Raw genomic sequence first — 13,676 nt, 5'->3', positions numbered from 1 at the left:
CTCCTTCCCACCCAATTCCAAAATAAAAAGGCAAAAAAAATATTGCGCTGTATTTAACTCCAAATATGAATTTTTTCAATTTAATTTTTTTTTAAAGCTCTGAATGTTTTTTATTGAAGTGTTTTATCTGACCGGAGTTTTATATAATAATAATCAGTATTATCCAAATAGCATGTTTACTAGTTTTATTTCATTATATAGATCACTTGGTAGTTTTGATACAGTTCAATTTCCACTCATCGTCAAATTCCTCTGTTTTGTTTTTTTCTTGCCTGTTTTTCCTGTTCCTATCTATAACTGTAGTGCACTAGAGAGCTTGTAGGATGTAGCAGTGAGATATTCAGGATGAGATTTGTATAGTTTCTGTAGTTAGTATTACCTTAGATTTATGTTTATACTCTAGCCGAGCTATAGTTAAGCACGTTCCGGTAGTTAGACTTTGATACTTGAGCATGGGGGGGGGGGGGGGGCTGATAAGATTAACAAGTAATGTAGGCCTACTAAAGATAGCGTTAAGTAGTCTCCACCAGGTGGCGCTGATGAATTATCCAAATCATAACAACTAAACTGTACATAAACAAGCTGGCTATTTGGTACTACACGTATTGAACTTTGTACATAGGTCAGGGAGGGACTCAAAGCTGAACTCTTGTGTTTCGCAATTCAGTATGATAGAGTAAAAAAAAAAGTAAAGTTCCCCTTTTGGACCTTGCGGTCTACTTGGCAGATGATGTAAAGGTCTGAGGCCCACGGTTAATGAGCAGGGTGTCATGGGGCCAGCACAACGATGTAACTATTATCAGGTACCCGTTCGAGCTGGGTGGACTCAGGACCCTAAATATCCCGAAATTAAAAAAAAAATCACAGTCTTCTTTAGGATTCTACCCCCGGTTCAAAAGCCGAACGCTTTACCACTCAGCCACCAAGCGTCCAGAATCCTGTATAATAATACGTAAATAATAATAACACGTAAATAATAATAATACGTAAATAATAGTAATACGTAAATAATGATAATACTTAGCCTAAATAATAATAATACATAATACTTAAATATTTCCGAACAAAAAGCGTTGACTAGTATACATTCTGAAGTCAACAGGTTTTCACGTCATTTAAAAGAAAAGTAGACAATATTTTGTTTATACCCGTGCAGCCCTATGGTTGACATTTGTTTGAGTATTGCTTTTTATGTAGCGCTAATTTCATGCTTATAGCATGCTCAGAGCGCCATGGTCCAATCTCATTTGTAGATCACTGAGGGGGGGGGTATATGGGAGAAGGTTTTCCGTGCTGCATTTAGGCTCTCAGTAATCACAACTCTGCTCGAGTCGGATGTCGAGCCTCGAGCCCCCCTCATAGGTAGCCGAGACAAGCCAAGTTCAGACGACCACGCTTTCCACATTTTGTATGTGTAGATTCGTTCTGGACACAAAGTTTGAGCCTGCATACAGGGGCTTGCTTGCAGATGGACGGGTCAAGTTTTTTGGTTGTAAGCGTTCAATCTGTTTTGAAAAATAATAAACATATGTCGAAGGACATGTCCCGCAAACCCCATGCGACGCTCGGTCAAAACTTAAAACTCCATGTGGTCGAGTGTCGGTTTGGAATAGGCCTTCTTTGTTTGTGGCCCAATCTGTCTAAATATCTCCTGAAATCCGTCTCAACCACTTTTGCTGAGCCAGATGTAGCGTTTCTCGACTTATGACTTCCATGGCTCGCATACATCACTGTTGGGATGACGACTATGTTTAATATGGGATTTTCGTCTCCATACCAATAGTTTGGAATATCCAAACATACCATTCATTACCTGCCTTTGTTTCGGCCTTAGGCCTAAGTAGGCTTTAAATTTGATTTTGCTAACGTTATAAAAGCATATTCAAATTTGTTAAACTTTTGTTTTTTTTTTATTCTCATCATTGTATCCCAAATCACAAGAAAGATGACGCTTACTATAAGCTATCCCGACAAGACCAACGTCTAATCAGGACCGGACACAACAGAATGCGACAACACATGTTCCGTAAGCTCAAAATTGGAACCAGTGAAATCTGCCCATGTGGAGTATCACCAGAAAATGCCGACCACGTCCTCCAAAACTGCTCTCTCTACCAAGAGGCCCGTATAAGACATTGGCCCCAAATCACCCCAATAGAAAGAAAACTATATGGAGAGCTCCCTGATTTGGAAACCACTGCGCAGTTCATCTCATGTATTGGTCTAGTCATATGAACACATAACAATGAGAACAATGAAGATGAGGCAATCATTGTATTAAACATGTGTGTGCTTAAATTACTAAAAAATATTACTGTTATGTTCATGGGATGTTTTGTAGTGAATATATTCTCTTCATTAGCGTGGATTAGAAAACGATTACGTGTTAATAGTTTCAATTAATACTTTCAAAACTAGCTCAAATCTTCACCATTCAAATAATGTTTAATTTCGCCATGTAACTACCAATGGAAAAGTATGTCTACTATCAAGCTGTAATATTACACTGACTAAAGGTGCCCTCTGTGTCGTCTGGTAATAAGTTCGTGTATTTAAATATGTCTCCCCCCAATTTTCGTTTCATATAATATGTCTACTTTCAAGCTGTAATATTACACTGACTAAAGGTGCCCTCTGTGTCGTCTGGTAATAAGTTCGTGTATTTAAATATGTCTCCCCCCAATTTTCGTTTCATATAACTGTCGCTTCACAATCGTTTAATGAGTTGTTGTTTTTATGTAGTCCTAATCTGAGTAATAGGCTACTCCTTTACTGTGTACATTAGATTGTAATTGTCTACCATCTGTGGAACAAAGATGTTTGTTACAACACGTAAAAAACGACAACAACAACAACAACAAATTTTCAAATGTAAAATAAACGAAAAACCAACATTTCCGATGGTCTTAGGCGACCCCTGGCAAATGATCATTCGACCCCCAAAGGGGTCGCGATCCACAGGTTGAGAACCCCACTGATGAATAATGAGCTGTTAGGAGAAAGCGTTTCTGCAGTGAAAAATGCAAGAAAACGCTTTTGGGGTCGGAGCTTCGCCCCTAACCCCACTGATGAATAATAAGCTGTAGAATCTGTAGCTGGAATCTTACAGCACTCCCCCAGACCCCCAAGCTTGCAAGAGAAAGGCCTCAACATGACTGCTTGTTTTGTTTTTTTTCGCCGAAGGTTTAGAAACACTGCTTTTTTTTATTCTCATATATATATATATATATAGGTTGTACGCACGTTTATGCATAGGGTTAGGATTTACTGGGCGTTGGGGTTAGGGTTTGGAAAAAAATCCCCCCCCCCCCCCGCTTCAAAGTTCTGGATCCGCTAGTCGCGCGGCTAGTGCTTGTTCGAGATACCAAACAAAATAATTAATTGCCAATAGCTAATTAACTATTCTTTTATCTTTTTTTTTATTGATACTTGTGTTGTCAGGTAAAAGAAATAATTGCTAAAATTTCAGCTTGATCCGAGATTTGATGCCTTTGCATTTTTCTTCTTCTTATCTTATAAAATACAGACGTTACTTCAAATAAGAAGATGACTACGCAATTTGCATTTAGTCATGCATGTTAAATTCTGCCAAGTCACTGGTTTTCCTGGCTGGCTTAGGCAACCCATTCCATGCTCTAATAGCACTCGGGAAGAAGGATCATTTGTACACATTTATCGAAGCATATGGAGCGAGGCGTATGCCTTTATCTTTGTGTCTTTCTATTTGATTAAATTTTGGTTTTGTATTTGAAGATTATGGTTGAGTGTTTTATGTATAATTGCTACTTTACTTTTGAGTCTTCTGTCCTGAAGGCTTTCTAAATTTAGTGATTTTACTAAAGGTGTTACTCTAGTCAAATGTGAATATTCGTTTGTTATAAATCTCACTGCTTTATTTTGTGTCTGTTCCAGTTTCTTAATGTTTTCTTGAGTTGGTGGGTTCCAAACAAAGGATGCGTATTCTAGTATTGGCCTAACCAAGTTAAATAACATTTTAGTTTTATGTTCTTATTTGATTTGTAGAAATTTCTTCAGCTTAGAATGCATGAAATCACGTGACAGCTGGAGGATCAAAGCGATTACACCCCCCCCCTCGATCTTTCGTCGAAAGGACTGGACAGTACTGGACACTTTCTGGAGATTTGTAATTCAAGTGATGATGATGAGACATCCATTGTCAATCGGCTCAAGATCCCCAAGACTGCAAAATCAGAGCTGCTTTCTTTGCAAACGTTTACTTGCATAGTCGAACAGCTTCCAAAAACACAAAACGCATTATCGTGGATCCTGGATGTCGGTTTTAACTTCTTTGAGAAATCATTTTTTTGGTTTACATTCATGTTTTTGAGCTAAAATATTTTTTTGAAAAAATACACATTTTTTTTCAACACAATATTTTCAGTTCGGTGATATTATTAAGTAGTTTTTGATTCCTCCTAAATATCTCCGCATGCTTCTCATTGAGATTAGGCGCTAGAAAAAGACACATCCATGATTCCTGCAAATGATCCGGTAAATGAATCGAGTTCATCACCTCTGTTAACACAATCAAACTTTGGGACTAGGTTTCTCAGATCAACGCTATTTAGCATCACTGTCTGTCATTGGCCCTCCTAATCGTAGAGCATAATCACAGTTATCTCTATGTAGGTACACTTAGATAAAGAGATATGGGTTATCTGTTTATAGTTAACAAACAACAAAATCTTAGTAGTGGAGTTGAAACTGGAGTCAGGACTCACTGCACTCTGTTATGTGGAATTAATTTTCATTCTTAGTGATCAATCATATCCATCTGGATATGAAAATATTCATAAACCGCTATTAATAAAAAGGAATATGTCGGTAGGTTAATATAAATAACTAAATTATGTAACAAGTTTAAAGTTTTTATAGAAGTAAAGAATAAGAAGATCATTCAAATTCTATTGAAAAACAAAACGAACGAAGGAAGTTTTATGTGTTTATAAGATACATTTTTAATACTTTTATTATTATATTTTAAATAAACTTTTGTTTGGATATCTCTTACAATCTACAATTAATTTACAATAGTTGTGATATTTGCTGAATTTCTGCGGTTATAGACCCTGGTAAGCTTTTTTAAAAAAAAATAGTTTTACGAGCTAAATAAATATAATACTTATATTTTTAGAATATAGGGCTGCTTAAATTGTAATATAGTCCAGTATGGGAAAGCTGAAATCAAATGTTTTGTATTTTGTAGATCAATAACTTTTTTAAAAAATCTTTTTCATGTAATGTTAGTTTTATACCCTTGAAATTCGATATGCAGCACAAATAGAATTTTCTTGACATTTACGGTTAATTTTATTTAAACAGGTAACCTTTAGTAATCCAACATTTGGAGGGGGGGGGGGGGGAGGAGTAACGGACACGATGAAGTCTGTAGCCTGGGTATAATTATATACCCGATACTTGTATAATATTATGATCTTCTTTTTTTTATTTCAAGAATCAAATTAATACTTGTACTTCAATGGAAACTTACAACATAATACACAATTGTTATAGTACTTTTTGTTATGGTCCACTTAATCAATCTATGCTAGCATGGCCGGCGTTAGGTATAGGCAAATTAGGCAACGGTCTAGGGTCTCCGATTGTTGGAGCCTCACAGAGGACTCTTAACCTATTTTTTAGAGAAGAAATATTGAAACTTGTCTTTTTAAATAACATTCTTAATTTTAGGTTGTTGTTATTGTTTTTTTTTTTTTTTTTTTTTTTTTTTTGTGTTTATTTTGTTATTTTACTTGGTGTCACAAAATTCACTTGGCCTTGGGCCTCCAATCATCTAAGGCCGGCCCTGCACTGCTAGGTGCTCATTAGTTGTTTTTTTTGTTTTTTTTTTTATTTTCTAAAAACTATGCCAAACCAGTAATGCACTGTAATGTGGAGATTAATGTCATAATCCTGTATTTTTGATGGGTCACACTTTTAATTTCGGGATCTTCGAGCGCATCTGAGTCCACCCAGCTCTAATGGATACCTGACATTATTTGGGGAAAAGCAAAGGCGGTTGGTCGTTGTGCTGGCCACATGACACACTCGTTAACCGTAGGTCACAGAATCAGATGCCCTTTACATCATCTGCCCTATAGACCACAAGGTCTGAAAGGGGAACTTTACTTTTTTTTTTACACCTTTAATGAATATGTTTATTCTCACCAAACCTTACACACTGTAATGTACACATTAAAAAAAAAACAAATGAAAACGATTTGATGTATTTATTTTTCTGAGTGTCATGACAAAACAATTTTTAACCCCCTAACCCTGTTACCCCCTACGATGGAATAAATTGACATATATGAAATGTTGTAATAACCCACACTCACATACATATATTAACAAATCAGTATAGCAATATGTAATAGTTTTTTAGATCTGAGTGTGACAGACGAGCAGACGGACACAAAACTAATATCGGCTTTTCCCCTTACAGGAACAGCTAAAAAATGACTCCAGACTTTTCCATTCCCTGCTGGTGGTGGAAAAATGGGTCCTATATTTTTTGTCTAAATATTATATGCCAGTGCCCAATATGATATCCGTGTGCCCAATGTGGTAAAATCTCAATCTGTTCCTATTTGTAGAAGCCACTAACATATATATACGCAAACAAAATATCAAATTATAATAACGTGTGTTTTTGTTTGGGTTTGACTAAATAGGTCTTCGGACAGGTAGAATAATGTCCTACTAGGTCTACTTTTTGGAAGGACATTAAACTACTTTGAGCTATTTCCCAGGGTACAAGCCTTATCTGCGACATGCCTATTTCAGTTGTAACCGTTTTTTTTTAATGCGTAAACACGTTCTTGCAGGTAGATAAGATATAGGCATAGCTATAGACAGAAACCTAAATGTAAACATAGACATGGACATAAATATAAATGTAGACATAGATATAGATAAAATTTAAATATAGAAACAAATATTGACATAAATATAAATGTAGAAACAAATATAGACTTAAATAAAAAATAAAGACATACACATAGACATAAATATAGACATACACATAGACATAAATATAAATATAGACATACATATAGAAATTAATATAAATATAGAAACATATAAACATAAATATAAACATAGGCATAGATATAAATCTAATACGACATTTTATTCATTTTTACATTTTCTTTCGTAGGAACTCGGAAAGGAAAAGGTGAGGGGTCCAGCATTGTTTTGGTTTAAAAAAAAACGTCCATAACTTTAGAACCACTGAGTTTAGACCTAGTGGACTGGAATAACAAAGATAATTGAAAACATTTTCATTTACTTATAAAAGAATATAGTCACAGGTTTATATTTTATCTTATTGTAAGTACGATACAGTGAAATAGTATGAGACTCATTGTTTAAAGACTTCTTTCGGTATGTTTGCAAAACACTGGTCAACATTCAATAGTATCATCAGCGTTATGTGTCAGTGTTATGGTCTGATGTTCACTTGTTCACGATGTCTGCCTCTAAATCCTCTCTTCCCGCCAAGTCTGTCCTAGATTACTCCCTATCTTAGAATTACCAGACATCCACAGGAGGACAGGAAGGCCAGAGAACATCTTCGTTTCTGAAGTGACGTCCATATTTTATAAGATAAGATAACACAAAGTAAACCTTACAAACCGCACTAACAATTTAATATTTGAAACATGTCTGTAAAATGATTGATAGAAATATAATATAAACATCAAACAAAGCCACTTTTTGCAGCCTTTCAGCAATTGCACAAGTATCATGAGGCGCGATGGTTGAGTAGTAGCTTCCAAACTGGAGGGTCCAGGTTCGAAACCTGGTAAAGATTATTACTTTCGGGCGCCTCTGAGTCAGCCCAAATCTAATGGGTATCTGACATTAGTTGGGTAAAAGTAAAGGCGGTCTGTCGTTGTGCTGGCCACATGAAACCTTAGTTAACCGTGGGCCACAGAAACAGATGATCTTTACATCATCTGAGCTGTAGACCGCATGAGCTGAAAGGGGAACTTACAAATTTTATATATTTCAGACAAAGCAACTTTTTGCAGTATTTCATCCTTCGTGCTAATATGGGCTAGTGCGACACAGTGGCGTCACTAGCCTAGGTGTCACCCGGTGCGGTCCTTTTTTTTCGTTTGTTTGTTTCGCTGTAATACTTATGCTTTATAATTACCTACATTATTTGATTGCTCAACAATTATAAAATGAGTGTCTATTACATTTTACAATTCAGTAATTTATTATAATTGATCTACAGTTCATGGGATTTGTGTAGTCATGTGAAACTCTGCACGCATCCTTAATCTTTGGAATCGAAGACATTGCCATTGATCTGGGTTAGGCCAATAATAGAATATGCATCCTCCGTTTGGAACCCCTCAACTCAAGAAAACATTAAGAAACTGGAACAGACACAAAATAGAGCAGTGAGATTCATAACAAACGAATATTCACATTTGACTAGAGTAACACCTTTAGTAAAATCACTAAATTTAGAAAGCCTTCAGGATAGAAGACTTAAAAGTAAAGTAGTAATTATACATAAAACACTGAACCATAATCTTCAAATACAAAAACAAAATTTAATAAAATACTCAGAAAGACACAAAGATAAAGGCACATTCCTCGTTCCATATGCTAGGACAAATTTGTACAAAAGCTCCTTCTTCCCTAGCGCTATTAGAGCATGGAATGGGTTGCCTGAGCTAGCCAGGAAAACCAGTGACTTGGCGGAGTTTAGGTCATTGGTTAATATGCATGACTAAATGCATGACGCGTAGGACGTAATCATCTTCTTTTTTGAAGTAACGTTTGTATCATATAAGATAAGATAAGAAGATCTATAGTTCAATTTTGCAACAATGCAACTATAAGTAAATTGCACTGTTTTTGTTGTTTTTTTTTTAATTTCAAACTTGAAAACTTATCAGTAAGTTGACCAACGTTAATGTCTTTGACGATCTCATTTTTTATCAAATTCCCCTTTGTGAAAGTGTCATTTGTTCCTTTGCCTCAAAAAGTTCTTAATTTTAATTCTAAATCCTTTTTCACATGACACCATAGATAAGCAGATGACAAGAAACGGTTGAAGGCTTTAGAGATATTTTTAGTGGCATATGAATCATGCACTGTCAACTTTTATTTTCTTCGAGAATAACTTTTGTTGCCTTTAGACCATTCTCAATCGAGGTATTACTGTTGAATGTCGCATTTTGAATAATTCTCATATACGCCAATATTTTGAAACTGACAACTACAATACTTCGTTGGTTGTTAAACTAAAGAATTTTTCGGTTGGATAGCTCCAAATTTATCTGCTACATCAATGTTTAAAAAAAAAGATCAATGCATATAAGAATGAACTTCTTTTTCTCTTTTTAAATAGTGAGTCAGACATCTGGTGATCTCTCGCCTGACATTTTATTCTTTGTTTTTAATTTTTTTTTTCTAGAATAGCCTTTTTTTTTAACATGAGCCTTTTTTAATAACTCTTTGCGCTAATAAGTTATGCTTTTGTTGAAGAAAATGTTTAATGAGTCACCACTTTGACAATAGTCTAAAGATAGGCCTCAACTCTTGTGTATATTTGGCCTTCTTGTACATCTCCCCCCCCCCACCCCCCAAAAATAAATAAGGTCAAATAAAAGATCAAAGCTGCGCCTCTAGGGGCAATAATTTCAGAACGAATAAAGTATTTCAATAGTATCGAAAAATGGCCGGCAAAAAGCTAATTTCTGAAAAAGAATGTTGATCACATAGAATGAGTTAATGTTATACACATCTCTTAAATAGCTATTCTGTTGTTTTTTTATTGTTTTTTTTTATAAATTTTCTGTACTCCTCCAAGGTTCCAGACATTGAAGTTGCATTTTCATATCTTTGAGCTCCAAATATCAATCTTTTCTAGACTTTTTAAGATATTAACTTCATCTCATCAGCTTTTTTTAAAATCTTCCTTAAATCATGTACCTTCTGATCAGCGATTGCTATGTCAGGTACGTAGTCAAACAAATACAAAGGTGCTTACAGTCATTCTGACTCTATTATCATATGCGTCGTTTGCTAAAACATTTAAAAACTTGTTAACATTATAGATGTACTTTCAGCTTTGGGTTTGTACTATATAACATTTCAATCATCTCGAGAAAATTCTTTTTTCAATGAAGCTGCGTTGTTAATCTGGTCAAAAACTGTCAAATATTCTGCTTTTATAGAAACAGTCCGTGCAATATATCCTTCCATTGTTTTTCTTCTTGGCATCAATCATAGCAACGACTTCATTGTTCATTGAACGTGTAGCCCTTGTATTCAATTTTTCCAATCCAGATGAATTCTTTATATGTCTTTTAACTCTTTCTCTCCTAACAGACGATACCAACGTTGATTCCACCAGAATGTAAATAATTACGGAGAGAAAGAGTTAATATTCCGATATCAGAATTATTTCAATACAATTAGTTGAAAAGGGTCGACAACAAAAGAATACAGTTTTTTGCTATTAAGTGACTAAATGGTCCCCATTAGAAAGCATCAGAACCATTCTTGGCACTACCCAAGAAGAAATGTCCCCATAAAATATACAAGTATAGCCTTCGACTGACACATTGTAACATTTCCTTTATTTTGGCTAGAGCTTCTGTTAAAGAAAAATGTAAATTTCATCATCATCTTCAGAAATCTCAATGTCCACTTATTTACTTTCCGAATCTACAAAATTTACAATAATTACATGTGAGATTTCAATAATATTTTATGCCTGAAGATTGTCGTCATTTCTTAAACAGTGACTATTGGTTGGCAGTTTGATATTACGGTGTATGTTAGTATGGCTCCTTCTGTCTCGGAAAACAATGGATGCTTTGATGAAAACATTTTTTAAAAATCAAAGCAGTGTTCCCATACATACATGCATCTGGTATACACCTGAAAATAAGTTTTCACGTTATACTCCATATATTAAGTATGTTAAAGCAGTTTGAAATAATTTCATTAAAAAATTAAAATATGTTTGGTCAAAGTGAAAAAAAAAGCTATATAGATCTATTTATTAATTGTGAATAACATGTTCCAATATTTAGCCATTGTCATTTATTTTTTCTAATTGTCAGTTATTCATAAAGAGCATTTTTATACTTGGGTGTCATCCCCCTAACGAGTGTCACCCGGTGCGGACCGCACCCCCTAGTGACGCCGCTGGACTGCGACATATACTTCGGATTGTACTTTATGCAGTAGCTTTTGGATAACTGCATGGAGAGGAGGCCTGTTGGAGGAACGACATTGTTCCGACCACAGCTCATACCCTGGCATTCGTTTCATTTCCATGACATGACTCATAGTCCTTTCATGGAGTCAATGGAAAGTCTAGGTCTCTATATTTACTCGTTATGTCCTGACCAGCAAAAAACGCTTTTTTCGAATGAAAAAATTGACATATCTTAAAGCGCTCTGAGTTGATGATTTATCCAGCGCAAAGTGATATGAGATCTTAACAAAATAAACATGAGAATGAAAATGGCGAACCAATCTAAATAATTATGAACTGATAGTTCTTCATGTTCTTCTTTAGTGTAAGGGAGCATGCTGTTTCTCTGTGCCCAACGAAGAGCGACTTCCAAACCTTTAGTCCAAGCACTGAAAAACCCAGTAAACCTTTAAGGGGAAAATCCAGCATAACTAGAAGTTTTGAGTCTTTCCAGCGTAGGACTCTTTGAATTAATGTGATCAGTACAAGAAGGACTTATTTAAAGTACTGAATAAAAAAAACAACTTTTTGTGTCGTTTTGTAACAATTTATTTTACTATTGACTATTGATTATTTACATACATGCATACATACATACATACATACATACATACACACACACATACATACATACATACATACATACATACATACACACATACACATACATGCATACATACATACATACATACATACATACATACATACATACATTGTTATACATACATACATACATTGTCATACATACATACATACAGATACATAGATACAGATAGATATATAAATAATAGATGTACGTATATACGTTTATTTGTATGTTCGCGTGTGTGTGTGTGTTTTGGTGGTTCAAAGAATAAGGAAATGATAGACATTCAGACCAATGTAAGTTGTTGAACTATAAATTTAGTTTTGACTTACACAGCTGAGCGGTCAGTTCCAAGATGCTCCCTACATTATGAGTTCTCATGAGAGACTGAATCATACGACAGACAGCCATGTCCAGGACACAGAAGACAATACTATCAATGGGTCACACCAGAACATCAAGCTGGAGACCATACGTGGCCCGGGGAGCAAGTATTACCACCCAATACACAGGTAAGTTCATAATCTATATATATAATTCTCTTCGTCTCCCAACCATGCAGGACACCACCATGCGGGACACCACGCACGCACGCCGACTCTCTAACCCTCGATGAAAAAGTCATGGAAAGATAACTCTTTTAATGTCTAGAGTTACCCCACGTAACTTTCCAGGCAACAGATTGCGGCTCAGAAAAAAAGAGGGGGGGGGGAGAACAAGTTTCTGCGTCGCCCAACCATGCGGTTCACCACGCACGCACTACGACTCTCTAACCCTCCTCCTGCCCCCTCCAGCTCGCACCTGCGCCTTCCTCGCTCTCCAGGCATGCGCACACAGTCGTTTGCCCGAACCCACCCCATTTGGACAATTGTGCCTTCAGGAAGTGTTCACCCTTCACAAAAAGAGGTGTATGCTACGCCGCGGGTCGGCTCGTGTTATAATGTTTCGTCTCAGAACCAGATACAACAGAATGAGGCAACACATGCCGTTAAACGTTACCCTTCTAGTCATGAAGTTAATAGCAGTTTGTATCAGAAGTAAAGCTTATAGCAGTTTGTCTCAGAAGTAAAGCTTATAGCAGTTTGTCTCAGAAGTAAAGCTTATAGCAGTTTGTCTCAGAAGTAAAGCTAATAGCAGTTTGTCTCAGAAGTAAAGCTTATAGCAGTTTGTCTCAGAAGTAAAGCTTATAGCAGTTTGTCTCAGAAGTAAAGCTAATAGCAGTTTGTCTCAGAAGTAAAGCTAATAGCAGTTTGTCTCAGAAGTAAAGCTTATAGTAGTTTGTCTCAGAAGTAAAGCTTATAGCAGTTTGTCTAAGAAGTAAAGCTTATAGCAGTTTGTCTCAGACGTAAAGCTTATAGCAGTTTGTGTCAGAAGTAAAGCTTATAGCAGTTTGTCTCAAAAGTAAAGCTAATAGCAGTTTGTGTCAGACGTAAAGCTAATAGCAGTTTATCTCAGAAGTAAAGCTAATAGCTGTTTGTCTCAGAAGAAAAGCTAATTGCAGTTAGTCTCAGAAAAAAAGCTATTAGCAGTTTATCTCAGAAATAAAGCTAATAGCAGTTTATCTCAGAAAAAAAGCTAATAGCAGTTTATCTCAGAAATAAAGCTAATAGCAGTTTGTCTCAGAAGTAAAGCTAATAGCACTTTGTCTCAGAAGTAAAGCTTATAGAGGTTTATCTCAGAAGTAAAGCTAAAAGCACTTTGTCTCAGAAGTAAAGCTAATAGCACTTTGTCTCAGAAGTAAAGCTAATAGCAGTTTATCTTAGAAGTAAAGATAATAGCAGTTTGTCTCAAAAGTAAAAATATTCTATTCCTAAGTTCAATTTCTCTTTTGTACAG

General features: G+C 35.6%; 1 protein-coding gene across 1 annotated transcript in view; it reads left to right on the top strand.

The window, feature by feature from the left end:
• The first annotated feature begins 4,685 nt into the window (after positions 1-4,685).
• Positions 4,686-13,676, top strand: part of LOC106060159 (solute carrier organic anion transporter family member 2A1-like) — a 31,489-nt gene continuing 22,498 nt past the window's right edge. The window contains exons 1-2 of the mRNA XM_056023634.1: positions 4,686-4,845; positions 12,177-12,352. Of these exons, the coding sequence (XP_055879609.1) occupies positions 4,840-4,845; positions 12,177-12,352 (182 nt within the window). The 5' untranslated portion in view covers positions 4,686-4,839. The remainder of the gene's footprint in view (positions 4,846-12,176; positions 12,353-13,676) is intronic.

Source organism: Biomphalaria glabrata, chromosome 3 (assembly GCF_947242115.1).
Source record: "Biomphalaria glabrata chromosome 3, xgBioGlab47.1, whole genome shotgun sequence".
NCBI lineage: Eukaryota > Metazoa > Mollusca > Gastropoda > Planorbidae > Biomphalaria > Biomphalaria glabrata.
This window is presented reverse-complemented; position numbering and strand designations above follow the sequence as displayed.